The sequence below is a fragment of the Dasypus novemcinctus genome, chromosome 26, assembly GCF_030445035.2.
Source record: "Dasypus novemcinctus isolate mDasNov1 chromosome 26, mDasNov1.1.hap2, whole genome shotgun sequence".
Classification (NCBI taxonomy): Eukaryota; Metazoa; Chordata; class Mammalia; order Cingulata; family Dasypodidae; genus Dasypus; species Dasypus novemcinctus.
Window position 1 is genome coordinate 18146196 of NC_080698.1, and position 27853 is coordinate 18174048.

The 27853-nt window shown below is 39.0% G+C and overlaps 1 protein-coding gene across 1 annotated transcript in view; it reads right to left on the reverse strand.

The window, feature by feature from the left end:
• The window catches only part of DNAH12 (dynein axonemal heavy chain 12), a 377830-nt gene that overhangs the window by 89512 nt on the left and 260465 nt on the right, over positions 1-27853 (reverse strand). Inside the window, exons 52-55 of the mRNA XM_058288139.1 lie at positions 5230-5370; positions 3346-3587; positions 2168-2315; positions 1712-1857 (exon numbers count right to left, since the gene is read on the reverse strand). Coding sequence (XP_058144122.1) covers positions 1712-1857; positions 2168-2315; positions 3346-3587; positions 5230-5370 — 677 coding nt within the window. The remainder of the gene's footprint in view (positions 1-1711; positions 1858-2167; positions 2316-3345; positions 3588-5229; positions 5371-27853) is intronic.

Below are 27853 nucleotides of genomic sequence, written 5' to 3' on the forward strand. Positions count from 1 at the left end.
TGTCCAGAGGAAAAGCCAGACAACATGTCTGAACAAATGGGAACTTTGGCAGAAATTTAGAAACTATAAGAGTTAAATGGAAACAATAGAAAAAGAAGGACCTCCCATATGTTAGACAGGAGCCCAATCACTTGAGCCACATCTGGCTTACAGCAATCTTAATAGCATTTTCTGGACTGTAATTTAGAAAATCTGAAAGGCTATCAAATGCACGGAAATGGGTTCTAAAATGGAATAAATAAATAACCAGGGGTCTCCTTAAGTGATCTAAATTACTGATGCACAGTAACAACTCAATAGTATCTATCATGTTTGAGATACATTCCCATGAAAAGACTTTTAAAATTAGATGACACTATTATAATAAATGTCATAAATGACATTTATAGGAAATTATTTCTCATGTGAGAGTAATTTTCCAAGTTTCTCAAAGAGATAAAAATAAAAGGATAATACTAAAAACATTTGGAAAATTCTTATAGTTATCAGATTATCAATGATATCAATTGAAAATGATAGCCATGGAACTGAATAAATGATGAAGTTATATATTGAAAATGGATAGAGGTACACAGTCAAAATAGATGTGTTTATAGCCAAAAAATCAGAAACTGTCAGGCGTACACCAATAGAAGTGCAGTGATATATTTGTACAGTTCTTTTATTCAGCAACAAAAAAGAACAAAGTAGCAATGCATGCATAAACATGTTTGAATTTCAAAAATAATATGCTGAGTGGAATAAGCCTTATACAAAAGATCACTTTTTGTATGATTCCATTTATATGAAGTTTTAGAACAAGAAAAACTAAGCTATGGTGGGAAAAAAATCAGAACAATGATTTTCTGGGGTGGTGTGGAGCAGAGATTTACTGGAAGTGACACAGGGGAACCTCCTGAGATGATGATCATGTTCCATAGAGGTTTGGTTGTACATGTGCATACTTTTGCTGGAACTCATTGAATGGTACACTTAAGTTTTATGGATTCCATTATATATAAATTTTATCTTAAAAACAAAGAATTACCTTTCATTAATGATATGCATGCTGAAATATTTGGGGGAAAATATACTCGTGTCTGCAACTTAAATTGAAATACATTTTTAAAAAGATAGGTTAGGGAAGCAGATTTGGCTCAACTGATAGAGCATCTGCCTATCACATAGGAGATCCAGGGTTCAAATCTAGGGCCTTTTGGCCTGTGTGGTGAGCTGGCCCATGCGCAGTGCTGATGCACGCAGGGAGTGCCTTGCCACACAGGGGTGTCCCCCATGTAGGGGAGCCCTACGTGCAAGGAGTACACCCCATAAGAGAGCTGCCCCAGGCAAAAGAAGCGCAGCCTGCCCAGGAGTGGCACCTCACACACGGAGAGCTGATGCAGCAAGATGACACAACAAAAAGAGACACAGATTCCCAGTGCTGCTGACAAAAATGCAGGCAGACACAGAAGAACATGAAGCTAATGGACACAGAGAACAGACAATGGGGGACGCAGGGGGGAGGAGAGAGAAATAAATTTTAAAAAATAATAAATCTTTAAAAAAAAAGATTATGGATAGAAATATAAAGCAGCAAGTTTAGTAAAATATTAATTGCAAAACTGAGGAAGTGGTGGCTATATATGGGTGCTTACTGTAAAATTCTTTCAACTTTTCTATATATTTGAAAATTTTTAAATAAAGTCATGGAAAAAATACTTTATGTTCTTACCAGCGCCTGGAGTTATTAACAATCACTCCATTATCTATGGAGAAAGTATCTGTTGGTAATCCAGCAATATTCCAAGCTCTAATTTTTACTGGATCACCCAGGGTCTTACTCAGTAAGAATTCCTCTGAACATGGGATTTTTCTTTCCTGTAAGAAATAAACAAAACTCTGATATTTTCTTTCAAATTGTTTATTGAAATATATTAAAATATTGATTTAATTACCATTAGGTATTATTTAATAACTCTACAGAAAAGAAAAAAAACGAATTAAAAGTTGATATAGGCATAATTTACTGATCAAACACAAGCAAAAACAGAAATATCCCATATTTTCAGTGACTGCTTCCTTTCCCTGTCATTTCCCTCAAATTATTCTTTCCTGAAAAACACCCCCAAAAGTACTCTGCATGTTCTAAAAAGAAACTTAAGAAACTCATGAAATATATATACACTACCTTACACAACCTGCTCCAATCCATGGTACACGTTTGCCGAAAGCCGGAAGTGAAAGCGCCAAGGTAGGCTATTACTCCTGCTGATACCAAGACATCGCCAGTCAAATTATCATATACTATCTGAAGGTCATCTGCAGCTTGGGCCCATCTGTGCATTCAACCAAAGGCAAAATAGATTTATAATAAGAATTATGGAATTTAGTTACTGAAAGAGCAAGAGACTTCTAGTTCAAATTCTCTAATAAAAATCTTTGAAATGTTGGGCAGTAGCTTATATGTAAAATAAGGAGGTTAGGTCCCTTCTGGGGCTAACATGCTATGATACATATCTATGATGTGTAAAGAGCAATCCACCTTTCATTATTAGAATATTAGTCATTTCTTTCAGGATTTCTTGCTCCGTCAGAGTAAGCAAAACCAGACAAACAAAACAGCAGCTTTTTGTCTAACAATTTTCTCTAAGATGATTTAGTCTAGTAGTCCTGCTGTTTGTTTTAATCTTTACTGTTAGGCCATAAAACATAGAAATATTTGGAGCTCATTACCAAAAATTACATTTAAGTTGCATAAAAGCTGACATACTATTGCTGAGGTTGATATATTTTTCTATTTAATGAAATCCTTAAAATAAAAAATTACATTCCAAAACCATTTAATCTATATTACAAAATATTGTCAAAGGCATATATACATACACACATATTACTTTATCATGCTATTTATTCAACAAATATAATTAATAAATGAGATAATTGGCTGGCCAGTGTAAATAAGTAGACTAGATAAATACTAAATGACTTTGTCAGATCAAGTCAATCATTATCTTTTTTTGAAATACATTTTAACCAAGTGAGAGATGCATTCACTCCTGCAACATTTTACTAAGAAAAATTTTAAACATACAGAAACACTGAAAGAATCATATAATGAGCACTCACACACTCACCACTCAGATTCAAAAATTCTAATTGCCGTGTGTGTATGTGTGTGTCACCATCTGCAGACATTGTCCTTTACAGTGACATTTCTATTTCAAGAGACCAGACAAGTCACCTTGTAGAATGTCCCACTTTCTTAACCAGCCATTTAAAATCAGAAATCATAATAACTACCCCCAATAAGGTAACATATTTAAGCCTGATATTCTTAAATCGTATAAAAATGAGTAGAAATCTGACCTTGATTTTTCTCCCCCCAGTCCTCCAATTAGTTTTGAAGCTCTTTCTAGTTTCTTAGCACAGAGCTCCACCTGGTCTTCTAGACCAGCCTTTTCCTCTGTTTTCTCATGAAATGTTTTTTGTAAATTTTCCAAATGATGTTCTACTTCTGTCAATTCGGCTCTCTTCTGATTCAAAAGCTCCATTGTCTCAGCTAAAGACTTCTGAGCTTCTGCTAAGCGGGCTTTCTTAGGAGCCACTACCTGTTTGAGAACAACATATGCAGATAACTCCAAAAGGTTATGTCACATGCAAGCAGATTTTATATATAGCATATAAAATTGATGTCCATATAATGTCTTTATAGGTATTACGGATAAGGAATGCATTAAAATAAAAATTACACGGAACAAAAATTTTGTCATAAATCTTACATCATATTTTACATACAAATAAAGTGAAATTTACCTATACATTTTATAAAATATATAAATCTTTCTGATCTAGCAATTACCACTTATAAAATATATAAATTTTTAGGACTGGCAAAATATCACAAATAGTCTGAATTTCACTCAAACTAATAAAAAGTCAACACTCAACTTTTGCCAAAAACAGAAAAAAATATGTATCAGGAATAGTTAAAGGTTTAAAATACATTAATGTGCCTTTTTCTTTTGTATCTCCAGGACTGTGATCGTCTTCCTAGTCAACCAGAAGCATACATCTGCCTCAAGAGCATTTATACTAGTGCACTGCCATGAATGAAGCTGAGGGCAAAAATAGAAGGGGAAGCAATGTCAGACACCAAATGGTCTTCTTACTCTCCTCTCGGCTGAAAGCCTGAAGGGAGAATGTGTAAAAAAGTTGATAGGAGAAATCTCCCCTTTCTACTTTTGACTTCAGAGGAGACCTTGCTGGACACCTCTCTTCAATCTTGCAATAATGTGATACCTGCAGCAGAGAAAAAATTGTAGTGTGGTGGTATAGAGTGGGCAGGTAGTAAAGAGCCTGAGTGCCATGGCTTCTTGCTGTAAAGAAGGGATCCAAAAGCGTCTACCTGTCCTGTGAGACTCAGAAATTAGTATTGAGAGGTAGCAGAACGGCCAAGAGACTACTGTGGGAAGGGTCAAGATGCTTAAAAGGACATTTAGATTAATTTTATTTATTTAACAAATTTATACAGGTCTTTTCCCTTGAAACTAACAATCTAAGTCCTTATTACTCTATAAGTACTCAGTGTCCCTCTTTGAGGAATCTTTCCTACGTGTTACAGCCTATCCTCTAAGATCATATATTCTTATATGTTTTTACCTGGCTTTTTATTTCTTGCTTGCCTGAGTATAATCTGCAAGCTATTAGAGGGCAGGACCTGTATTTCCCAGTTTTTTTTGCTTGCCAAATTTACAAAATAACCTTAACCATTCTCTTTTCTCCCAGGGATCTGGACCCAGAGGTAGTCCATAAAGGTTTCCCTGTTGATGCACACCATTACTTCAGGGGATCTTCCCATGCCCTGACTCCTAAGCCTACTGAATCTTCTTACTTCTGACACTTTAATTCCCATTCCAGCCTATTTTTAACCTGCTATTTTGCCCTTAATATTGTGGATTTTTCTTTATGTTTTCTCTCTCTTCATCACACCTAATCCCCTTTTGCCTAAGGGCTCAATTGCTATAGGTCAGTCTGACCAATTTCAGTGATCATCCAGGTTCCTGCAGCACTACTCCCACATCGACTCCAAAAGGTATGTCACATGCAAACATTTTCACATAGGAACACTGTTGATGTCTGATGATTATACTGCAGTGGAATTGCTTTTAGAAACCTTTAATAAATATACACATAGATGTTAATTTCTGGGATAATATTAGTAGAAAATGGATGTGATCATCCTCAAAATACCTTTGCAACTCTGTCATACACTTCCATTGCCATGATCCACTTGCATAAACCCTCAGCTGCAGAAGAAGCTTTAGCAACCTTATGAGGGTCAAATTCAGGGTTTGATAAATATTCACTACGAATCTTCTGCATAACAGTCACCTATACAACAAAGATTTAGAGTTTTACATTTAACATATATCACATAATCATAAGATGAAAAAAATTATATGCAATAAAAACATTTGTATAAAATAAAATTGTTTTAAACCAATATCAATTCTTTTTTTAAAGATTTTATTTTTATTTATTTATTTCTCTCCTCTTCCCCCCCACCCCGGTTGTCTGTTCTCTGTGTCTATTTGCTTTATCTTCTTCTTTGTCCGCTTCTGTTGTTGTCAGCGGCACGGGAATCTGTGTTTCGTTTTGTTGCGTCATCTTGTTGTGTCAGCTCTCCGTGTGTGCAGCATTATTCCTGGGCAGGCTGCACTTTCTTTCGCGCTCGGCAGCCCTCCTTACAGGGCGCACTCCTTGCGCGTGGGGCTCCCCTATGCGGGGGACACCCCCGTGTGGCAGGGCACTCCTTGCGCGCATCAGCACAGCGCATGGGCCAGCTCCACATGGGTCAAGGAGGCCCGGGGTTTGAACCGTGGACCTCCCATGTGGTAGACGGACGCCCTAACCACTGGGCCAAGTCCGCTGCCCCAATATCAATTCTTCAACATCATTTTTAAATAGGCACAATAGTAGAAACAGAGGCCCATTTGTGGGCAAAATATGCAAACATATTACAGATATTGAGACGGGACATGTCTTCAAAATAATTAAAACTTTTTTGGAATTCTGGTCTTCCAATATAGCAGCATAAATTACTCCGGGAGCTGTTCCCCAAAAACACCTTTGAACAACTAGCAAAAACTGGCAAAGACATCTTCCTCCAAACTCCAGAAAATAGTTACTAACTAGACAAGTGCTGAATCAAGAAAACCCAGCTTTAAAAAAGGTATAAGGAGCTCCCATTGCCTTCTAGCCTCTCCCCTACTCCTCCCCCCATGGTATTGATCCAGGGTGTACTCCCACTGCGAGTTGCTGATGCTGTTTCGGAGGGCGCAGAGCAACTCCAGTGGGCACAATGGGCTTCCTGTATGTCAGTGCCAATGTATCGGGTGGCAGCCAGAAAACCTAAAACAGGAAATTTATCTCTGGCTCACCCTCTCAGAACTTGACCTGCAGGCAGAAACACCTAATGCAGTGGACACAGAAGAACACACAGCGAATGGACACAGAGTGGAGACTGGGGAAGGGGAAAAGGAAATAAATAAATAAAATAAATAAATCTGGAAAAAAAAATTTAGTCAAAGTGGGCTAGGGCACAGGGTTACCTGCTTTAACACACAGAAGAACACTCAGAAAGAGGGAAAGTCTATTCACAGGAGCAGAGGGATTATTTGAATTCCTGTAAGTGGGGGAATTCCTCAGGGCATGATAGATCAAGAACAATCCCAGGGCAAGATGTAGGCTCAGAAAAGGTGGAGAGGATCATGCACTTCACTTACATCTTTTAACATTAGTTACCTTTGCTATAATTGGTGAAAAATTATTAAAATAGTATTATTAACTATAGGCTATGGTTTACATCGAGTAATTTTTCCATATACCATCCTGTTATTAACATCTGATATTAGAGTTGTTATATTCATGAAAGAACATTCTTGTACTATAAATCATCATCCAGGAATCTACAATAGGCCCTTTTCGTCAGCTCCCCAAAGCTGTGCTTTCCCGCTCTGCCCAGCAGGTGGCACTCTTTAGCAAACTGTTCCCCACAGCCCTACAGAGGCAGTTTGTTTTGTTTTTTTTTTTCTCACCCTTTTCCTGCTCCATTCCTGTAGGGAGCAGTGCTGAAACAATGACCACTGTGGTCCATGTCCAGGAGGGGCAAAAACAGTGATTCGGAGTTGGGATCCAGCAATCCATACTCTTCAATCAAAAGCTGCCATCAGCACTCAGTTGTGCTTGCCCCATTTCTGGGGGAGGAGGGCTTCCACATCCTGCTTCATCTGAAGCAGCCAGTCAGGAACTGGACCAACTCAGTTTGCCTCGAGGATGGCGGGTGGGTGCCAGCTGCTGCCACGGAGCAAGGCACTCACAGTTTTTCACAGCAGCTTCTCAGTCTCCCCAGCCCACCTCTTCCCTGGATGCTGTACAGCAAAACCCTGGCCTCCAAAGCTGCAGAACAGTTGTTCCAGACAGTTTCTGCCTGTTCACTAGCTGTTTTTGGAAGAGGAATGATTTCCCCCAGCTCCCTTCTCTGTCCTCTGCCCTGGAAGTCTCCCTTTGGTTTTCATATGTCACAGCTTTTTTTCTTTCTTTCTTTCTTTCTTTTTTTCCTTTATTGCAACCTGATCTTTTGTGATGCATTCGACTGATCCCTTCCTCATTTCTGTTTCTATATATTTTGTAAATATTTTCTTTGTATTTAAAGTTTACCTTGGGAGTTATATTACAATCTACATCTATAACCTACTAATTTGCAAAGATACCAATTTAGCTTTTTTTTTTTTTTTTTTTTTTTTTAATTTTTTTATTTTTTATTGACTTTGTAATAATATTACATTAAAAATATATATGTGAGGTCCCATTTAACCCCACCCCCCCCAACCCCCCTCTCCCCCCCACCAACAACACTCGTTCCCATCATCATGACACATCCATTGGATTTGGTAAGTACATCTTTGGGCACCTCTGCACCTCATATACATTGGTTCACATCATGGCCCATACTCTCCTCTATTCCATCATGTAGGCCGTGTGAGGATTTACAATGTCCGGTGATTACCTCTGAAGCACCATCCAGGGCAGCTCCATGTCCTGAAGACGCCTCCACCTCTCATCTCTTCCTGCCTTTCCCCATACCCTTTGTCCATTATGTCCACTTTTCCCAATCCAATGCCACCTCTTCTATGTGGACACTGGATTGGTTGTGTCCATTGCACCTTTATGTCAAGAGGAGGCTCAGATTCCACCTGGATGCTGGATGCAATCCTCCCATTTTCAGTTGTAATCACTCTAGGCTCCATGGTGTGGTGGTTGTCCTTCTTCACCTCCATCTTAGCTGAGTGTGGTAAGTCCAATAAATCAGATTGTAGGTGCTGGAGTCTGTTGAGGCTCAGGATCTGGCTATTACATTGTCAGTCCAGAGATTCAAATCCCCTAAATATATCTTAAACCCCAACATTAACTGCACCTCCAGCACATTGGCATGAAAGTCTTATGAAGGGAGATCCCATCTGAGTCCAGATTCATCCCACATAAACACCATTTCCAAAGAGGGGCCATCTGCCCTGGTAGTTAACCCCATCGGCCATGACCATAACTGCCATGGGTCTCTTTAGCCCTCAAAGGAACCAATATCTGGGGGTTGTATCTGCTTTATCTGTCTCTCTGACTCTGCTCAGTTGTGCATGAGGGCAAACCTTCTGCCAGCCTCCAGACTCTTTTTTAGAAACTCGTAGCCATATAAACTCATTTCTCCTTTCCATTTCCCCCTTACTTTAGGTCAAACAGCATTTTAAAGTCATGGTATTTTATGTAGACATGGATATTCTGCTGATCCGCATTGAACCTTCCGTATAAGGTCATTTTCCAGTTGCATCATCAGTTGGTAGTTGATAGTGGTCCCTCGTTGCCAGGGAGGCTCATCCCCGGGTGTCATGTCCCACGCTGGGGGGAAGGCATTGCATTTACATGCTGAGTTTGGCTTCGAGACTGGCCACATTTGAGTAACATGAAGGCTGACAGAAGGAAATTCCCAGGCACAAAGTTGCTCTAGGCCTTGTTATTATTTTGGGTTTATCAGCTCACAAGCATAGTCATTAGTATCAGGGGCTCACTGTTGAACCCTCACTCCCTCCCGGTCCCCACCACTGTACCTGGGAGACTGTCGCTGCTCCCCTAGGGACCGCGACAGAGCACCACTGGCCAGGAACCCAGTACCCCCCCTACTGTGGTTTTTAATTGTTGCCACTATGAGTATATCCAAACATTACCATGCACCCTGGACATATGTTCTGTACAGCTCCCTGTCAGTCATATATCATCTGTCATTGGTATCCCATACCAGTATCCCTCCATTGCCATTGTTGAAACACTCTGTGATCCAGAACTCCCCGAAATTTGAAGCCCAATATAATGTCATGGTCCCTTACTAGGGAATGGCATATAGCGATGAGTTTAAAGGATAGATAAAGAACTTGGATAAAGTTAGATAAAGAACTTAGATAAAGAATGTTGACTTGAAAAAATTCCACATCCTATTTTTTTCTTTTTTTTTTTTCCCCCCCCCCCCCTAATTATTCAGCTTTTCTTCACAGGAGTCCTAGACCACAGCAATGTATATATATAATATACAGCACTCCCACACATCCACCAGAAAACCTTTTCCCTTCCACAGTGATACTCTTACGCCCTATTCATATCATATTTACTTAAAGTGATGTACAGAGTCTGAGACATTAGCTTTCTAACAAGGTGACATCTGTGTTTACATTATGGTGCATACTTTAGGATACACAGTTCTTTACATTTTTAGTTATCCTATGTTTTACATTATGGTTTACATTATCAGTCTGTCATCTCCTATATGTTATGGTGTAATATTACATGTTTTATATCCATCCTTGTGTACTCTCAAGAAACTCCTCTCTTACCCCCCATTTACTTTGGTTCCACACATTTAACGTCCATTTTCCCTTCCACCTTGGTGCCCTCAGTGATAGCCAACCTCCGTTTCCTGAGGAGCCACTTCCAGAGATAGATGGAATAGTGTTCAGGGCCTAACTTGCTCAACTGCCCCAATGCCCTGGGAGCCACCCTTTCTCTCGAGGGATACAGTTCCCTCTATTGGATGGCATTAGTCCTCCCCAGGATGTGGGTCCACCCCCACTCTCACTACTTGGGTTTCTACCCCATGGTGTCACCCACTCTGGCAGAATGAGCATTTAGACATTCCCCAGGAGCCCGTCCTGCATCAGACCCTCCCCTCCGAGCATTCTAAACAGGTAACCCTCTTTATTATATTTTGATATGATTTTCTCGGCATTTTACTCTCCACCAACACCTGACCCTCTCCTGGTTCGTATGCTACCCCTCCCTCCCCCCACTTTTGGGCAACGTTACCCACCCGTCCCTCCCCAGCCACCCTCAAACCCGCAAAGCCCCAAGCAAAGGCAACCCCTTGCCCCCCTTTTATCTCTTCTTTGTGTTCATACTTACCACCATCTCGTCTTAAATTCCACCCCTGCAGACATCGGCTCATATCCTTCCTCCACCCTCCGATTTCCTGCAAGCCTATCGTTCAGTCTCTTGCTATCTAGGGCAGCTTGTTTATTTCATATCATTGAGGTCATGTAGTATTTGTCCTTCAATGTCTGGGTTGCTTCACTCAACATAAGGTTCTCAAGATTCATCCATGTTATCACATGTGTTTGTAGTGTGTTTGTTCTTACAGCCAAGTAGTATTCCATTGTGTGTATATACCACATTTTATTGATCCACTCGTCTGTTGATGGGCATTTGGGTTGATTCCAACTTTTGGCAATAGTGAACAATGCTGCTATGAACATTGGTGTACATATATTGGTTTGTGTTCTTGTTTTCAGTTCTGCTGGGTATATTCCCAGCAGTGGTATTGCTGGGTCATATGGCAAATCTATGGCTAGTTTTTTGAGAAACCGCCATACTGTTCTCCAGAATGGTTGGATCCTTCTGCATTCCCACCAGCAGTGGATGAGTGTTCCCCTTCCTTCACATCCTCTCCAGCACTTGTATTCTTCTGTTTTTTTCATAGCTGCCAATCTTATGGGTGTAAGATGGTATCTCATTGTGGTTTTGATTTGCATTTCCCTGATAGCTAGAGATTTGGAACATTTTTTCATGTGCTTTCTTGCCATTTGTATTTCTTCTTCGGAGAAGTGTCTGTTTAAGTCTTTTTCCCATTTTTTAAATGGATTGTTTATCTTTTTATTTTCAAGATGTAGGAGTTCTTTATATATGCAAGTTATAAGTTTCTTATCAGATATATGATTGCCAAATATTTTCTCCCACTGTGTGGGCTCCCTTTTTACTTTCTTGACAAACTCCTTTGAGGTGCAGAAGGCTTTAATTTTGAGGAAGTCCCATTTATCTATTAGTTCTTTTGCTGCTCGTGCTTTTGGTGAGATATTCATAAATCCATTACCTATTACAAGGTCCTGTAGATGTTTCCCTACACTGCTTTCTAAGGTTTTTATGGTCTTGGCTCTTATATTTAGGTCTTTGATCCATCTTGAGTTGATCTTTGTATAAGGTGTGAGATGGTAATCCTCTTTCATTCTTCTACATATGGCTATCCAGTTCTCCAGACACCATTTGTTGAATAGGCCACTCTCTCCCAGTTGAGAGGGTTTGGTGGCTTTATCGAATATTATGTGGTTGTATATGTGAGGTTCTATATCAGAGCTTTCAATTCGATTCCATTGGTCTATATGTCTCTCCTTATGCCAATACCATGCTGTTTTCACCACCGTAGCTTTATAGTATGTTTTGAAGTCAGGTAGTGTGATTCCTCCAATTTCGTTTTTCTTTTTCAGTATGTCTTTGGCTATTCGGGGTCTCTTTCCTTTCCAAATAAATTTCATAGTTAGTTTTTCTAGTTCCTTAAAGAAGGCTGCATTGATTTTTATTGGGATTGCATTGAATGTGTAGATCAATTTTGGTAGGATAGACATCTTAATAATGTTCAGTCTTCCTATCCATGAACAAGGAATAGTCTTCCATTTATTTAGGTCTTCTTTGATTTCCTTGAACAATCTTGTATAGTTCTCAGTGTATAAGTTCTTTACCTCTTTAGTTAAATTTATTCCTAAGTATTTGATTTTTTTATTTACTATTGTGAATGGTATTTGTTTCTTGATTTCCTCCTGATCTTGCTCATTATTGGTGTACAGAAATGCTACTGATTTTTGCGCATTGATCTTATAACCTGCGACTTTACTAAACTCATTTATGAGTTCTAGAATCTTCGTTGTAGATCTCTCAGGGTTTTCTATGTATAGGATCATGTCATCTGCAAATAATGAAATTTTGACTTCTTCCTTTCCAATTTGAATGCCTTTTATTTCTGGTTCTTGCCTCAGTGCTCGAGCAAGTACTTCTAAGACAATGTTAAATAGGAGCGGCGACAGTGGGCATCCTTGTCTTGTTCCTGAGTTTAGAGGGAAGGAGTCTAGGATTTCTCCATTGTAAACAATATTGGCTTTAGGTTTTTCATATATACTCTTTATCATGTTCAAAAAATTTCCTTGTATTCCAATCATTTTGAGTGTTTTTATCAAGAAAGGGTGCTGTATTTTGTCAAATGCTTTTTCTGCATCAATAGATATAATCATGTGATTTTTTTCCTTCAGTCTGTTTATATGGTGTATTACGTTGATTGATTTTCTTATGTTGAACCATCCTTGCATACCTGGGATGAATCCCACTTGGTCGTGGTGTATAATTCGTTTAATGTGTTGTTGAATACGATTAGCAAGTATTTTGTTAAGTATTTTTGCGTCTAGGTTCATTAGAGAAATTGGTCTGTAATTTTCCTTTCTTGTGATGTCTTTGTTTGGCTTTGGTACTAGGGTAATGTTGGCATCATAGAAGGAGTTGGGTAATGTTCTTTCTGTTTCGATGGTTTGGAATAGTTTCAGCAGGATTGGTGTCAGTTCTTTCCGGAATGTTTTATAGAATTCACCTGTGAAGCCATCTGGCCCTGGGCTCTTCTTAGTTGGGAGATTTTTAATAACTGATTCTATCTCTCTGCTTGTGATTGGTTTGTTAAGATCATCAATTTCTTCTTTTGTCAATATGGGCTGTTTATGTGTTTCTAGGAATTTGTCCATTTCCTCTAGATTGTCGTTTTTGTTGGAATATAGTTTTTCAAAATATCCTCTTATGATAGTCTTTATTTCTGTGGGGTCAGTGGTGATATCGCCTTTCTCATTTCTTATTTTGTGTATTTGCATCTTCTCTCTTTTTTTCTTTGTTAGTGTTGCTAAAGGTTTGTCAATTTTGTTAATCTTCTCAAAAAACCAGCTCTTGGTCTTGTTTATCTGTTCAAGTGCTTTCTTATTTTCTATTTCATTTAGTTCTGCTCTTATCTTTGTTATTTCCTTCCTTCTTCTTCCTGTTGGGTTACTTTGTTGTTGTTTTTCTAATTCCTTCAAATGTGCAGTTAGTTCTTCAATTTTTGCTCTTTCTTCTTTTTTGATATATGAATTTATGGCTATAAACTTCCCTCTCAGTACTGCTTTTGCTGCATCCCATAAATTTTGGTATGTTGTGTTATCATTATCATTTGTTTCAAGGTAGTCATTGATTTCTTTTGAGATTTCCTCTTTGACCCACTGTTTTTCTAAGAGTGTGTTGTTTAATTTCCAAATCATGGTGTGAAATCTGGGCTTCTTTCCCTTGCAAATCTCCAGCTTGACTCCACTGTGGTCAGAGATAATGTTTTGTATGATTTCAATCTTTCTGAATTCGTTCAGCCTTTCTTTGTGGCCTAGCATATGATCTATCTTGGAGAATGATCCATGTGCGCTTGAGAAAAATGTATATCCTGCTGTGTTTGGGTGTAGCGATCTATATATGTCTATTAGATCGAGCTCCTCTAATATACTATTCAGATGTTTTGTTTCTTTGGTGATTCTCTTTTGAGATGTTCTGTCCAGAGTTGATAGTGGTGTATTAAAATCCCCCACTATAATTGTAGATGTATCTATTCTTTCACTTAGTTTTTCCAGCGTTTGCCTGACGTATTTAGAGGCACCCTTGTTAGGGGCATAGATATTTATGATTGTTCGATCTTCTTGACAGATTTTCCCTTTGACTAAAATGTAGTATCCTTCTTTGTCTCTCACAATTGTTTCACATTTAAAGTCTATTTTGTCTGATATTAATATAGCTACTCCTGCCTTTTTTTGGTTATTGTTAGCTTGTATGATTGTTTTCCAGCCTTTCACTTTCAATCTCCATGCGTCTCTGGGTCTAAGATGTGTCTCTTGTAGACAGCATATGGATGGGTCATATTTCCTTATCCATTGTCCCAGTCTGAATCTTTTGATAGGTGAGTTTAATCCATTGACATTCAGTGTTATTACTATCAAGGAATTATTTGTGTTAGCCATATTTTGATTGGATTTGTGTTTGTCATATTTTGTTTGTATATTTTTTTTTGTCTTTTTTGTTGTTGTTGTTGGTCTTATACTCTCCTCCAACTTTGCCTTTCCTGTTTTTTCCTTTCTTCCTGCAGAACTCCCTTTAGAATTTCTTGAAGGGGAGGTTTCTTGTTGGTATACTCTTTCAGTTTCTGTTTGTCTGCGAATATTTTGAACTCTCCATCATGTTTGAATGCTAGTTTAGCTGGATAGAGTATTCTTGGTTGGAAATTTTTTTCCTTTAGTACCTTGACTATATCATACCACTGTCTTCTTGCCTCCATGGTTTCAGAAGAGAAATCAGCACTTAATCTAATTGAGCTTCCCTTGTATGTGATGGTTTTCTTTTCTCTTGCTGCTTTTAGGATTTTCTCTTTGTCTTGAGCATTGGATAATTTGACAAGTATATGTCTTGGGGTGGGCCTGTTGGGGTTTATGACTATTGGGGTGTGCTGTGCTTCTTGGATATGTACATCTGTCTCTTTCAGTAGATTTGGGAAGTTTTCAGCCATTATTTCCTGCAACACTCCTTCTGACCCCTTTCCCTTCTCTTCACCTTCTGGAATGCCTATAATACGTATGTTTGAGCGTTTTGCATTGTCATTCAGGTCCCTAAATCCTAATTGGATTTTTTCTATCTTCTTATTGACCCCTTCTACTATCTGTTTGATTTCTGATGTACTGTCTTCCACATCACTAATTCTCTGCTCTGTCTCTTCTAGTCTGCTGATATTTGCTGCAAGTGTATTTTTGATTTCTTGAACTGTGGTGTTCATTCCCATCATATCTGTTATGTTTTTGCGTATGTCTGCAATTTCCCCTCCAAGTGATGTCTTTATGTTGTTAACCTCTTTCATTACTGCATCAAATTTGTCGGTGATAAATGTTCTGAGATCTTTCATTGCTTGTGCCAAGTTTTGCTCCCCTTCGTGATTATTGGTTTGTTGATTGGATTCAGCCATGTTTTCCTGATTATTGGTTTGGTTCGTAGATTTTTGTTGCTTCCTGGTCATCTCTTTATTTTGACGAATTTAATCAGTTCCTTAGCTTCTTTGTCTGCTCTTGGAGGTTAATTAGTTGTTATTTTTGCACAGGTGTTATATCTTCTCTTTGTCACTTTTTTCTTCTTATTCTAGTTACTTGTTGTTGGTTAAGTTCACTTTAGAGGAAAGTATTAGTGTTGGGGAAAGGCAATTGTGTAAGCAAGGGAAAAGTGTAAAGTTGTATTGGTGATGTATGTTAATAAAGCAGGAATATGAGATCTGGAAGGATGGAGGTTAGATTCATGTAGATTGTATAGAGTTATAGCTGTAGGTAGAGTACCTTTTATGAAGTTGATGACTGAATTTGGGAGGAATATGGTATGAACTACACAGCTATTGTTTTCATGAGAGAGGGAAAAAGAAAAGAAAGGTAATAGTTTCAAGAGTGGATAATAGACAGAAAACAGAACAAAGGTATTAGAAATTAAGAGTTAGACACTTTGTGGATCAAAGAACGGGAGGTGGGGGGTGGAATATAGGAGAGACAGTAGATGATAGTGGATATCAAGATGCAGGGGAAGGGGGATAGTGTAGGTAGCCTAAATCAGTTCACACAGAAATGAGGCAGTGGAGGATGGGAAAACCCAGCAAATGTGAGGTGTTCCCTGTAGCACCTATTGTATACTTGAATTAAAGTAAAAATAAGTGGAAGATGAGGGACAAGAGGGAAAGAGAAAACCGAAAAAAAAAAAAAACTAATTATAATAAAGAAAAAAGAAAGGCAAGAAGAAAGGAAGAAAGAAAAAGAGGATGGGCAAACGGTGGGGAACGGATAGGGAGAAGAGAGATACAGGTACACACGTGTCACAATTGCAACACTATCTAAAACAACAACTTCCCCCCGCTTTGCCCTAAAACCCCCCCGTCTGTCTGCCCAAATGGGTCTGCAAGCACCTCCCTTCCCACAAACCCCCAATAGGCCGCCCAGGGCCCACGAACTCCCCAGTACTGCAGATGCTCAAAAAAAAAAAAAAAAAAAAACAGAAACCCCTCCGCAGGCCCGGCTCCGCCCGCCGCGGAGGCTTGGACCGGCTCTGCCCGGCTCCTCACGCCGCCTTGGCCTGGCCTGGCTCCGCCCAGCTCCGCTCGCTACAGCGGCCCAGCCGGCTCCGGCATCCACCTCCCGCCACCGCGGCCTGGACCGGCCCTGCCCGGCTCCGTACCCGCCGCGGCCTGACCCGGGCCCGCCCGGCTCCAAACGCTACCGCGGCCCGCAGCCGGGGCCTGCACCGGCCCCGCCCGGCTCCAAGCGCTCCCGCGGCCCGCAGCCGGGGCCTGCACCGGCCCCGCCCGGCTCCAAGCGCTCCCGCGGCCCGCAGCCGGGGCCTGCACCGGCCCCGCCCGGCTCCAAGCGCTCCCGCGGCCCGCAGCCGGGGCCTGCACCGGCCCCGCCCGGCTCCAAGCGCTCCCGCGGCCCGCAGCCGGGGCCTGCACCGGCCCCGCCCGGCTCCAAGCGCTCCCGCGGCCCGCAGCCGGGGCCTGCACCGGCCCCGCCCGGCTCCAAACGCTACCGCGGCCCGGCCCGGCCTGGCTCAGCCCCACCGAGCGGGGCTAGATGTCTCGTCTCCGCCTACCCAAGAAGGGAATCCTCTACAGGTAGCTGGGATCTCCGTGTATATTTCACAGACGAATCCTCTCTGTTACCTTCCCTCCAAATCGATGTCCAGACACCTCCGGACCAGCAAAAATCCCGAAACAATCCGGTCCCAAAGAGTCTCCAACGCCGCCCAGCCGATTCCCTGCAGAAGACTCTAACAGGGATGTTCACTCAGCCGCCATCTTGCCCCCTCCTCCAATTTAGCTTTTAAAGCATACAACACATTCTCTGCTCCCATATTCCTTTGTTTTCTCTCTTTATGTTGTTTTTGGCCCATTTTATCATTTTACATTTTGTATGTCCATTATCAGGAAATATGCCTTTTTCTTGTTCAATTGTATTTTGACTCTTACAGGAATTAAAGAGTAGAGTTATATATTGAGGATACAGTACTATTGGATTTTGCATTTACTTTGTTATTTATCCATACTGATTATCTTCTTTTCTTCACAATACTCTAAGTGACTTTCTCTGGTCTTTTTCTTTCAGCCTGCAAAACACCCTTTAGTAATTCTTGTAGGGCAGGTCTCTTGTTTATCTATGAATATTTTTAACTCTCCCTCATTTTTGAAAGACAGTTTTTGCCAGACAAAGAATTCTTTAGTACCTTAAATATATCATAGCACTGCCTTTTCACCTATAATGGTATCTGATGAGAAATTGGCAGTTAATCTTTTTGCAATTCCCTTGTATGTATATTTACGTCCTTCATAAGAGTTGGGAAATTCTGGACCATTATTTCCTCAAATATACTTTCTGCCCCTTTTCCTTTCTCTTTTCCTTCTGGGACAACTATGAGGCATATGTTTGTGTGCTTCATGCTGTCATTCACATCCCTGAGACACTGATGAATTTTTTTCCTTTCTTTTCTCTGTCTGTTCTTCTGACTCTATAATTGTGATTGTCCTGTCTTCTTGTCTGCTGGTTCTTTCTTCTGCCTGTTCAAACCTGCTGTTGTAATCTCAAGTGTTTTTTAATCTCTGCTATTGTGACTTTCATCCCCATAATTTCTTTTTTTTTTTGGTATACTTTCAAATTCTTCTTTATACTCATTGTCTTCTAAATGTTCTTTATTTCTTTATGCTTATTTTCCTTCAGCTGTTTTGATTTCGGAGAGTTGTCTGAATTTCTTTGAGAAGTTGTTCCAAATTCTGAGTCTCCTCTGAAGTTTTCATTTGTTCCCTTGACAGAGCCATATCTTCCTGTTTCTTAGTACGGCTTGTAAGTTTTTGCTGATGTCTAGGCATCTGATTATGTTCATGAATTAACTCTGAAGGTCTATTTCTCCCTCTTACATAGGGTTTTATTTGTAGATTGGCTTTGTGTTAAGGCTCTTCTTTGACACTTGGTCCAACTTACTCTAGACCTTTAGAATAGTCCATGTTTAACTGATCAGATTTTCTCAGCTCTTCTTCTGATTCCTGCACTGAATATGCAGTACAATTTTAAAGCTTATTCTTTTTGTGCAATTGTTTCACCTCCAGGAGAAAACTTCTTTTCCTCTGTTCCTTCTCTAGGAATATTAATCTGTTTTGTTTGTTTTTATATAGAATTTCCTCCCTAGATCCTATGATTTGTTTAAATTCTCTCCCTCACTCAGTGCCCCATTTTTATTTTTATTTTCAGTTCTGTGACCCTCATGCCTTATAGTAGTTCAGTTTAAGCTCCCCGTTTTTCCCTCTCTGATGCTCTTCTGCCTCCTGTTTCTTTCCCATTAGGGTATCCTGTCCCGAGGAGTCAGATGAGGTCAATCCAGAAAGTTGTGTACTACAGAAAAGTTTGTTTTGTGTTTAGGTCATCCAGTCAACAGAAACTAGATTGAGGGAGAGCAGCACTTTCCAACTGCAATTTTCCCATGGTTTCTCTCTCTCTCTCTCTCTTTTTTTCCTCCTTGGGACCCTTTTGTATGTAAGTACCAATATACCAATATATGATTATGGGAGTCCAATAAGGAGAGGAAAGAGAGATAGGCGCAGAAGAAATATTCAAAGAAATATGGCAGAAAATTTCCCAAATTTAATAAAAGACATGAATAAACACATTTGAGAAGTTCAATGAACCCCAAGCAGGATAAACATGAAGATAACCATGCCCAGACACATAAAAGCCAAGCTCTCAAATGCCAAGGACAAGGAGAGAGTGCTGAAAGTTGTAAAGAAGAGAAATGTGGTAAGGGAGTCTCGATAAGATTATGCACCAATTTCTTATCAGAAACCATGGAAGCAAGAAGCCAGTGGGATGAAATATTTAAAGTGTTGCAAGAAAACAATTTCCAGCCAAAAATTATATCTGTTGAGACCATCTTTCAGAAGTGAGGTAGAGAAGAAGACCTTCTAAAACTAAAGTTGAGGGAGTTTATCACCACTAGACTTGCCTACAAGAAGTGCTAAAGGAAGTTCCTCAGACTGAAAGGAAAGGACACAACACAGTGGATTAAAGCAGCATAAAGAAATAAAGAACAGCAGTAAGGTAACTGTATGGGTAATCATAAATGCCAGTACTAATGTATCTTATTTTTTGGTTGTTACTACAAGTTTTTTTTAATTACAGATTCTCAAATGCAAATGCATAAAGGTAATGATAAATCTATTTTGGGCATACAATGTATAACATATAATATGTAACTAGTACAGCAAAAAGGTGGGGGAAATGGAGGAGTATAATAAGAGTGTATGTTTATGCTACTGAAATTAAGTTGGTATCAAATAAACATGACTGCTATATATTTAGGATGTTAAATTTAAGCCCCAAGGTAACCATAAAGAAAGTATTTGAAAAAACATATACAGAAAGAAATGAGAAGGTACTCAAAAGGCACTATATAAAAAATTCAAATAAATATGAGAGTAGGAATTAACAGAAGAACTGAGGGACAAAACATGGTATAAGACTTACAAAGACCAGGTAACAAAAGGGGAGAAGAAAGCCCTGCATTTTCAGTGGTTACTTTAAATGTAAATGAGTTAAACTCTCCAGTCAAAAGGCAGAGACTGAGAGAATTAATTTAAAAAACATGACCCAACCCAACCATATATTATTTACAAGAGACTCACCTTAAATTCATGGGAAAATATATCAAGTAATTATAATCAAAAGAAAGCCAGGGGAACTATACTAATATAATATAAAATAGATATATACTGTTACAAGGTACAAAGAAGATCACAACATACTAATAAATGGGTCATTTGAACAAAAAGATATAACATTGACAAATATATATGCACCTAATGGTAAAGCCCCAAAATATATGAAGCAAATACTGATAGAATTGAAGGGAGAAATAAATGTTTTCACATTACTATTGGAGACTTTACTACACCACTTTCAGGAACAGAGAGAACATCTAGACAGAAGATCAATAAGGAAATAGAAGATTTGAGTAATATTATAATCCAACCTAACAGACATCTACCCAGCCTGAATGAAGCTAGAAATCAATAACAGAGAGAGAAGTAGAAAATTCACAAATACGTGAAAATTAAACAATGTACTCTTAAATACCAACTGGTGAAAGATGAAAACACAAGGAAAATTACAAAATATCTGGAGGGGAATGAAAATGAAAATACAACTTATCAAAATTTATGGGATGCACCAAAGGCAGTTCTGAGAGGGAAATTTATGGTTCTAAATGCTTACATTAAAAAAGAAGAAAGGTTTCAAGTCAGAAACTTAATTTCACAACTAGAGGATCTAAAAAGAACAAATTAAACCAAAAGTGAAAAGAAGGAAAAAAGATAACAAAGATTAGAGCAGATATAAATTAAATAAAGAATAAAAAAACCAATACAGAGAATCACCAAAAACAAAAGTTGGTTCTTTGAAAAGATCAATGAAATCAACATATCTGTGGAAAAAAGAGAGGATGGAAATAACTAAAACTAAAAATGAAAGGGGGTACATTACTACCAACTCCACTAAAATTAAAAGAATTATAAGAGGATACTGTGAACAACTGTTTGCCAATGAATTAGATCATCTAAATGAAAAGAACAAATTCCTAGCAACACACAAATTATCTACACTGACTCAAGAAGAAATAGAAGAGCTCAACAAGCCAATAACAAGTAAAGAAATTGAATCAATAACAAAAAACTCCCCAAAAGCAGATGTGGCTCAAGTGGTTGGGTACCCACCTCCCAAATGGGAAGTTTTGGGTTTGGTTCCCAATGCCTCCTAAAGAAGACAAGGAGACAAAAAGCGGACACAATGAGCAGACAACAAGTAGGCACATCTAGCAGAGACAATGAGCAGACAGATGAGAGAGCCATCTCAGTGTGTGTGTGGGTGGGGGGGGGGGCTCCCCAAAGAAAGAAAAGCCTAGGAGCAGATGGCTTCACAGGTAAATTTTACAAAACATTCCAAGAAGAATTAATACCAACCCTACTCAAACTCTTTCAAAAAAATTGGAAAGGAGGGAACACTTCCTAATGCATTCTATGGGCCAACATGACCCTAACGCCAAAGCAAGAGGAAGACACCACAAGAAAAGAAAATTACAGAACAATATCTTTTATGAATACAGATGCAAAATTCCTCAATAAAATATTAGCAAACTGCAACTAACATCATATTAAAAGAATTATACCCAAGATCAGGTGGGAATTATTCCAGGTATGCATGGGTTGTTCAACATAAGAAAATCAATTAATGCAACGGACCACATTAATAGAATGAAGGGGGAAAATAACCCACATGATTATCTCAATTGACACAGGAAAAGTATTTGACAGAGTACAATTCCCCTTCCTTTTTTAGTTTGTTTTGTTTTCTACTGAAACTGTTATTATTTGCCATTTAGAAATGCAAACTATACTACTGAGAATGAACAACATTCTACTGAGTAAGCCTTTTTCACTAAAAATAAATCCTCCTAAACACAGACAGTACTCCCTTTTTCCAGCAGGGTGCTTCCCCATGTCCCCCATCCATACCCCACAGCAGGATGTATTCATTCAAGAAAACATGGAGCACTACTTGCATGGAAATTGCCTCCTGCCCTCCTCTGCACCCAGCTCCATGTAAGAGACAGGGTGAGGGAAACAAAAGGAGGACAAACTAAGTGGCTAATGCCTGGGGTGGCCTCAGTGCCTGTGGCCCCTCAGTGGACACCTGCAGACCTGACCTATGTTGAGCACCCAACTTTGCAAATACTGCCAGAGTTGGCTTTGCCAGGCAGAGGGGTATAAGCACAGTTCTCTTTGGTGAGAACACAGCCACCTGAATCCCAAGGTTCATGACAGCACCCCTCCTTGATAAAAAAAATTCAGAAAATTAGGAATAGAGGAAACTTCCTCAACATGACAAAAGGCAGATATGAAAAACCCACAGCTAATATCTTAATGAATGATAAAAGATTGAAAGCTTTCCTTCTACAATAAGGAACAAGACAAGGATGCCCAGTGTAATCACTGTTATTCAACATTGTACGGGAAGTTCTAACCAGAGCAATTGGGAAATAAAAAAAAATAAAAAGCATCTAAATTGAAAAAGAAGAAGTAAAACTTTCCCTTTTTGCAGACGACATTATTCATATATCTAGAAAATTCTGAAAAATCTACCAACAAAACCTACTACAGTTAAGAAATAAATTCAGCAAAGAGGCAGGGTTTAAGAACAACACCCCAAAATCAATAGCGTTGCCACAGTAATGAACAATTTGAAGAGAAAATCAAGAAAAAATTCCATTTACCTTAGCAACTAAAATAATAAAATATGTAGAAATAAATTAAACTAAGGATATAAAGGAGTTGTAAATGAAAAACAAAATATTAATAAAAACATGAAAGAAGACTTAAATAAATGGAAGGACATTCCATTCCATATGGATTGGAAGACTAAATATCTTTAAGATGACAACTCTACCCAAATCAATTTATGCATTCAATGTTATCCCAGTAAAAATTCCAACAGCTTTCTTTGCAGAAAGGAAAATCCCAATCATCAAATTTATATGGAAGTAATGGACCCTGTCAGTGTAAACCAAGTTGGAGGACTTAACCCTTCCCAATTTCGAAACTTATTATAAAGCTACAGTCTTCAAAACATCATGGTACTGGCACAAGGACAGGCATATAGACCAAAGGAACTGAATTAAGAGTTTAGAAATAAACCATCACATCTTTGGACAACAGATTTTTAACAAAGATGCCAAATCTACTCAAAGGGGGAAAGAATAGTCTCTTTAACAAATGGCGTTGAACAGGGAATCCTAGTGTAAACCATGAAATATAGTTAATAGTACAATTATAACAATATTCTTTTCCCTTTAGCTCTTTTTTTCTTTATTAGAGAAGTGAATCGGGTTAGGAGGATGGGCAGTCTATAGATGGGTCCAGAACCTGGCAAGAAGTCCACGTGTCATTCAGTACCACCTCCAAGATGGCTGCTGGAAGACCACATCCCCACAAGAGACTGCCATTCAGAACAAGATTTCCTCCAGAAGCCAGAAGTCCCAGATATTCCCTAAGGACTTTATAATTGGGCCACCTTGGGGGGTTGATTGGTGGAGTAATCAATCAAAACAGCAAACAGCTGGGAATCCTCCCATGCCCACTGGCGAAGAGGCAGAATGATTAATGATTCAAAAAGCAAGACAAAGGCGAATCCCTCTCTTACTCTCTTGCCTTCACCCTGTCCTGGTGCCTGTCCCATGCCAGTCTCTGTGCCTGTTACTGCTTTCTGCATCCTGCTCTTGCCATTTCCCCCTGTCATGATCACCATGCATGTAAAACCTGGGCATTTATAATCTATAAGGGGAAACTGTAGTCTGTAAATCAGCCCTCTTTATCACTCTTCAGCCCCTTCCTCTCTACTTGGGACCCATGATCTGTTATTTTCTCCCATTTCTCTTCCCTCCCTACCTTAATAAATTACTGGCCTAACTAACCCAAGGTGCTCTTGAAATTCATTTTTGCAGCACAGTCAAGAACCTAGACAAAATCCGGTTACAGAAGTTCTGCGTTTACAGAACAATTATGCATAAAACCAGTATTCCCAAATATCACCTTATTTTTTAACATCTTACATTGGCGTGGAACATTTCTTACAATTGACAATAGCATGTTTTATAGCTGTACTATTAACTATAGTCCATGGTATAACTTAGGGGTCACTGTGCAGTGTAGTTCCATGGAGTTTTTTAAAAAATTTATTGTTATCATATATACAATGTAATATTTCCCCTTATAATCACATTCAGATATATATTTCAGTGCTGTTAACTACATTCACTATGTTGTGCTACCATCACCACTATCCATTATATTTAGGTCTTTGATCCATTTGAGTTTATTTTTGTACAAGGTATGAGGTAGGGGTCCTCCCATTTTTTTCCCATCTGTTTCTTTTTTTGCAAATGGAGTTCCAGTTTCCCAGCACTATTTGTTGAAGAGACTATTCTATTCTTTCCCAATTGAATGCCTTTGCCCCTTGTCAAAAATCATTTGGCCATAAATGTGAGAGTTGATTTCTCGGCTCTCAATTCTATCCCATTGATCTATAAGTCTGCCCTTGTGCCAGTACCCTGCTGTTTTGATAAGTGTAGCTTTGTGATAAGAGTTAAGATCAGGAAGTGTGAATCCTCCCACTTTATTCTATTTTTTCAAGATAGCTTCTGCTCTTTGGGGCCCCTTACCCTTCCACATAAATTTGATTATTGGCTTTACTGTTTCCACAAAGAAGGTTGTTGGAATTTTGATTTGGACTGCATTCAATCTATAAATTGCACTGGGTAGAACTGACATCTTAACAATATTTACTCTTCCTGTCCTTGCACATAGCATGTCCTTCCATTTATTTTGGTATTTTTTGACATCTTCTAGAAAGGTTTTGTAGTTTTCTGTGTACATGTCCTTTACATCCTCGTTTAGATTTATTCCTAGATATTAGATTCTTTTAGTTGCTATTGTGAATGGAATTTTTTCCTGATTTCTTCTTCCGACTGTTCATTGCTTGTGTATAGAAACACTGTCGATTTTTGGGTGTTGATGCTGTACCCTGCCATTTTGCTTAATTCATTTATTAGCTCTAAGAGCTTTGTTGTGGATTTTTCAGGAATGTCATCTGAAAATAGGGATAGCTTTACTTCTTTTCCTATTTGATTGTCTTTTACTTCTTTTTCTTGCCTTCTTGCTCTGGCAAGGACTTCCAGTATAATACTGACTATAGTGGTCGCTATGGGCATCCTTGTCTTGTTCCTCTCTTAAAAGGAAAGCTTTCAGTCTTTCACCGTTAAGTAGGATGTTAACTGCTGGGTTTTCATATATGCCCTTTACTGTGTTGAGAAAATTTCCTTTTATTCCAAGTATTCTAAGTGTTTTTATCAAGAAGAGGTGCTGGATTGTGTCAAATGCCCTTTCTGCATCAATTGAAATGATCATGTGTTTTTTTTCTTTGTTGTGCTAATGTAGGGTATTACATTAATAATTGATTTTCTTATGTTGATACAACCCTGTGTACCAGGGATAAAGCCCGCCTGATCATGGTGTATAACTGTTTCAGTGTGCTTTTGGGTTCGATTTGCAAGAATTTTGCTGAGGATTTTAGAATCTATGTCATAAGAGAAACCGGTCTGTTGTTTTCTTTTCTTCTGATATCTTTATCTGGGTTCGGTATTTGGGTGATGTTGTCCTCATAGAATGAGTTAGGTAGTATTCCCTCTCTTCAATTTTCTGGAACAGTTTGAACAGAATTGGTATTAATTCTTGAATGTTTGGTAGAAATTATCTGTGAAACTATCTGTTCCTGGGCTTTTCATTGTTGGGAGGTTTTTGATTACTGATACAATCTTTTTACTTGTAATTGGTTTGCTGAGATCTATTTCTTCTACAGTCAATGTAGGTAATTTGTGTGTTTCCAAGCATTTAGCCATTTCATCTATGTGATTTAACTTATTGTTTTATAGTTGTTCATGTTATCCCATTTATATTCCTGTTTACTTCAGTGGGGTCAGTAGTAATATCCCCATTTTCATTTCTGATTTTATTTATATATCTCTCTTTTTCCTTCATCAGTCTAGCTAAAAGTTTGTCAAATTTATTGATTTTATTCAGAACACCATCTTTTGGTTTCATTGATTCTATTTTTTTTTTTCTATTCTCTATTTTATTTATCTCTGCTCCAATATTTGTTATTTCCTTCCTTCTGCTTGCTTTGGGTTTATTTTGTACTTCTTTTCCTAGTCTTCCAATTTTGAGGTTTTATGTCTGATTTGAAGTCTTTCTTAATTTTTAATTTAGGTGGCGGACTTGGCCCAGTGGTTAGGGCATTTGTCTACCACATGGGAGGTCCACGGTTCAAACCCCGGGCCTCCTTGACCCGTGTGGAGCTGGCCCAAGCTCAGTGCTGATGCGCGCAAGGAGTGCCCTGCCACGCAGGGGTGTCCCCTGCATGAGGGAGCCCCACACGCAGGGAGTGCGCCCTGTAGGGAGAGCCGCCCAGCACGGAGGAGGGTGCAGCCTGCCCAGGAGTGGTGCTGCACACGTGGAGAGCTGACAAAGGATGACGCAACAAAAGAAGAAACACATATTCCCGTGGCGCTGACAACAACAGAAGTGGACAAAAAGGATGCAGCGGGTGGACACAGAGAACAGACAACCGGGGTGGGAGGGGAGAAGGGGAGATAAATAAATAAATAAATAAATAAATAAATAAATAAATAAATCTTAAAAACATTTTTTTAAAATTTAAGCATTTAGAGCTATAAATTTTGCTTTCAGCACTGCCTTCACTGTATTCCATAAGTTTTGGTATGTTGTATTTTCATTGTCATTCACCTTAAGATATTTCCTAATTTTGCTAGTGATTTCTACTTTAACCCACTGGTTGTTTAAGAGTATGTTATTTAACCATGGAGCCTAGAGTGCCTATAACTGAAAGCAGGAGGATTGCATCCAGTATCCATGTGGAATCTAAGCCCCCTCTTGACATAGATGTGGAATGGACACAACCAAGCCAAAGTCCACAGGAAGGAGGAATACAGTAAGGATTAGAGTGGACTTAATGATATCCTATTCATGAACTATTGTGGTTAATAATTGAGAAAAGGTGGCGTTGGTATGGAAAAAGTGGCCATGGTGGCTGCTGGGTGTGAGGAATGGGAGGAAGAGATGAGATATGGAGGCATTTTCAGGACTTGGAGTTGTCCTGGGTGGTGCTCCAGGGACAATTGCCGGATATGGTATGTCCTCCCATGGCCCACTGGATGGAACGTGGGAGAGTGTGGGCTATGGTGTGGACCACAGGCCATGGGGTGCAGCGATGCCCAGAGATGTACTCACCAGATGCAATGGATGTGTCATGATGATGGGGGAAAGTGTTACTGTGGGGGGAGTGGTGGGGTGGGGGCGGTGGGGGTGAATGGGGACCTCATATTTTTTTAATGTAATATTTTTTAAAAAATGAATAAATTGAGTAGAATTTGGAAAAAAAAAGAAAGGGTCTAATAAACATACTTAATTCTTTGCATAAAAAAAGAGTATGTTATTTAATATCCACGTATTTGTGAATTTTCCATTTTTCCCTCTGTTACTGATTTCTAGCTTAATTCTGTTGCAGTCAGAGAACAGCACTTTATGATTTCAAAACTTTTTAATTTATTGGGAATTTTTGTGACTTAACACATGGTCTATCCTAGAACACGATCTATATGCACTTGAAAAGAATGTGTATTCTGTTTTTGTTGGGTGACCTGTTCTATATATATGTGTTATGACTACTTGGTTTAGAGTATTGCTCAAGTCTTCCATTTCCTTATTGATCTT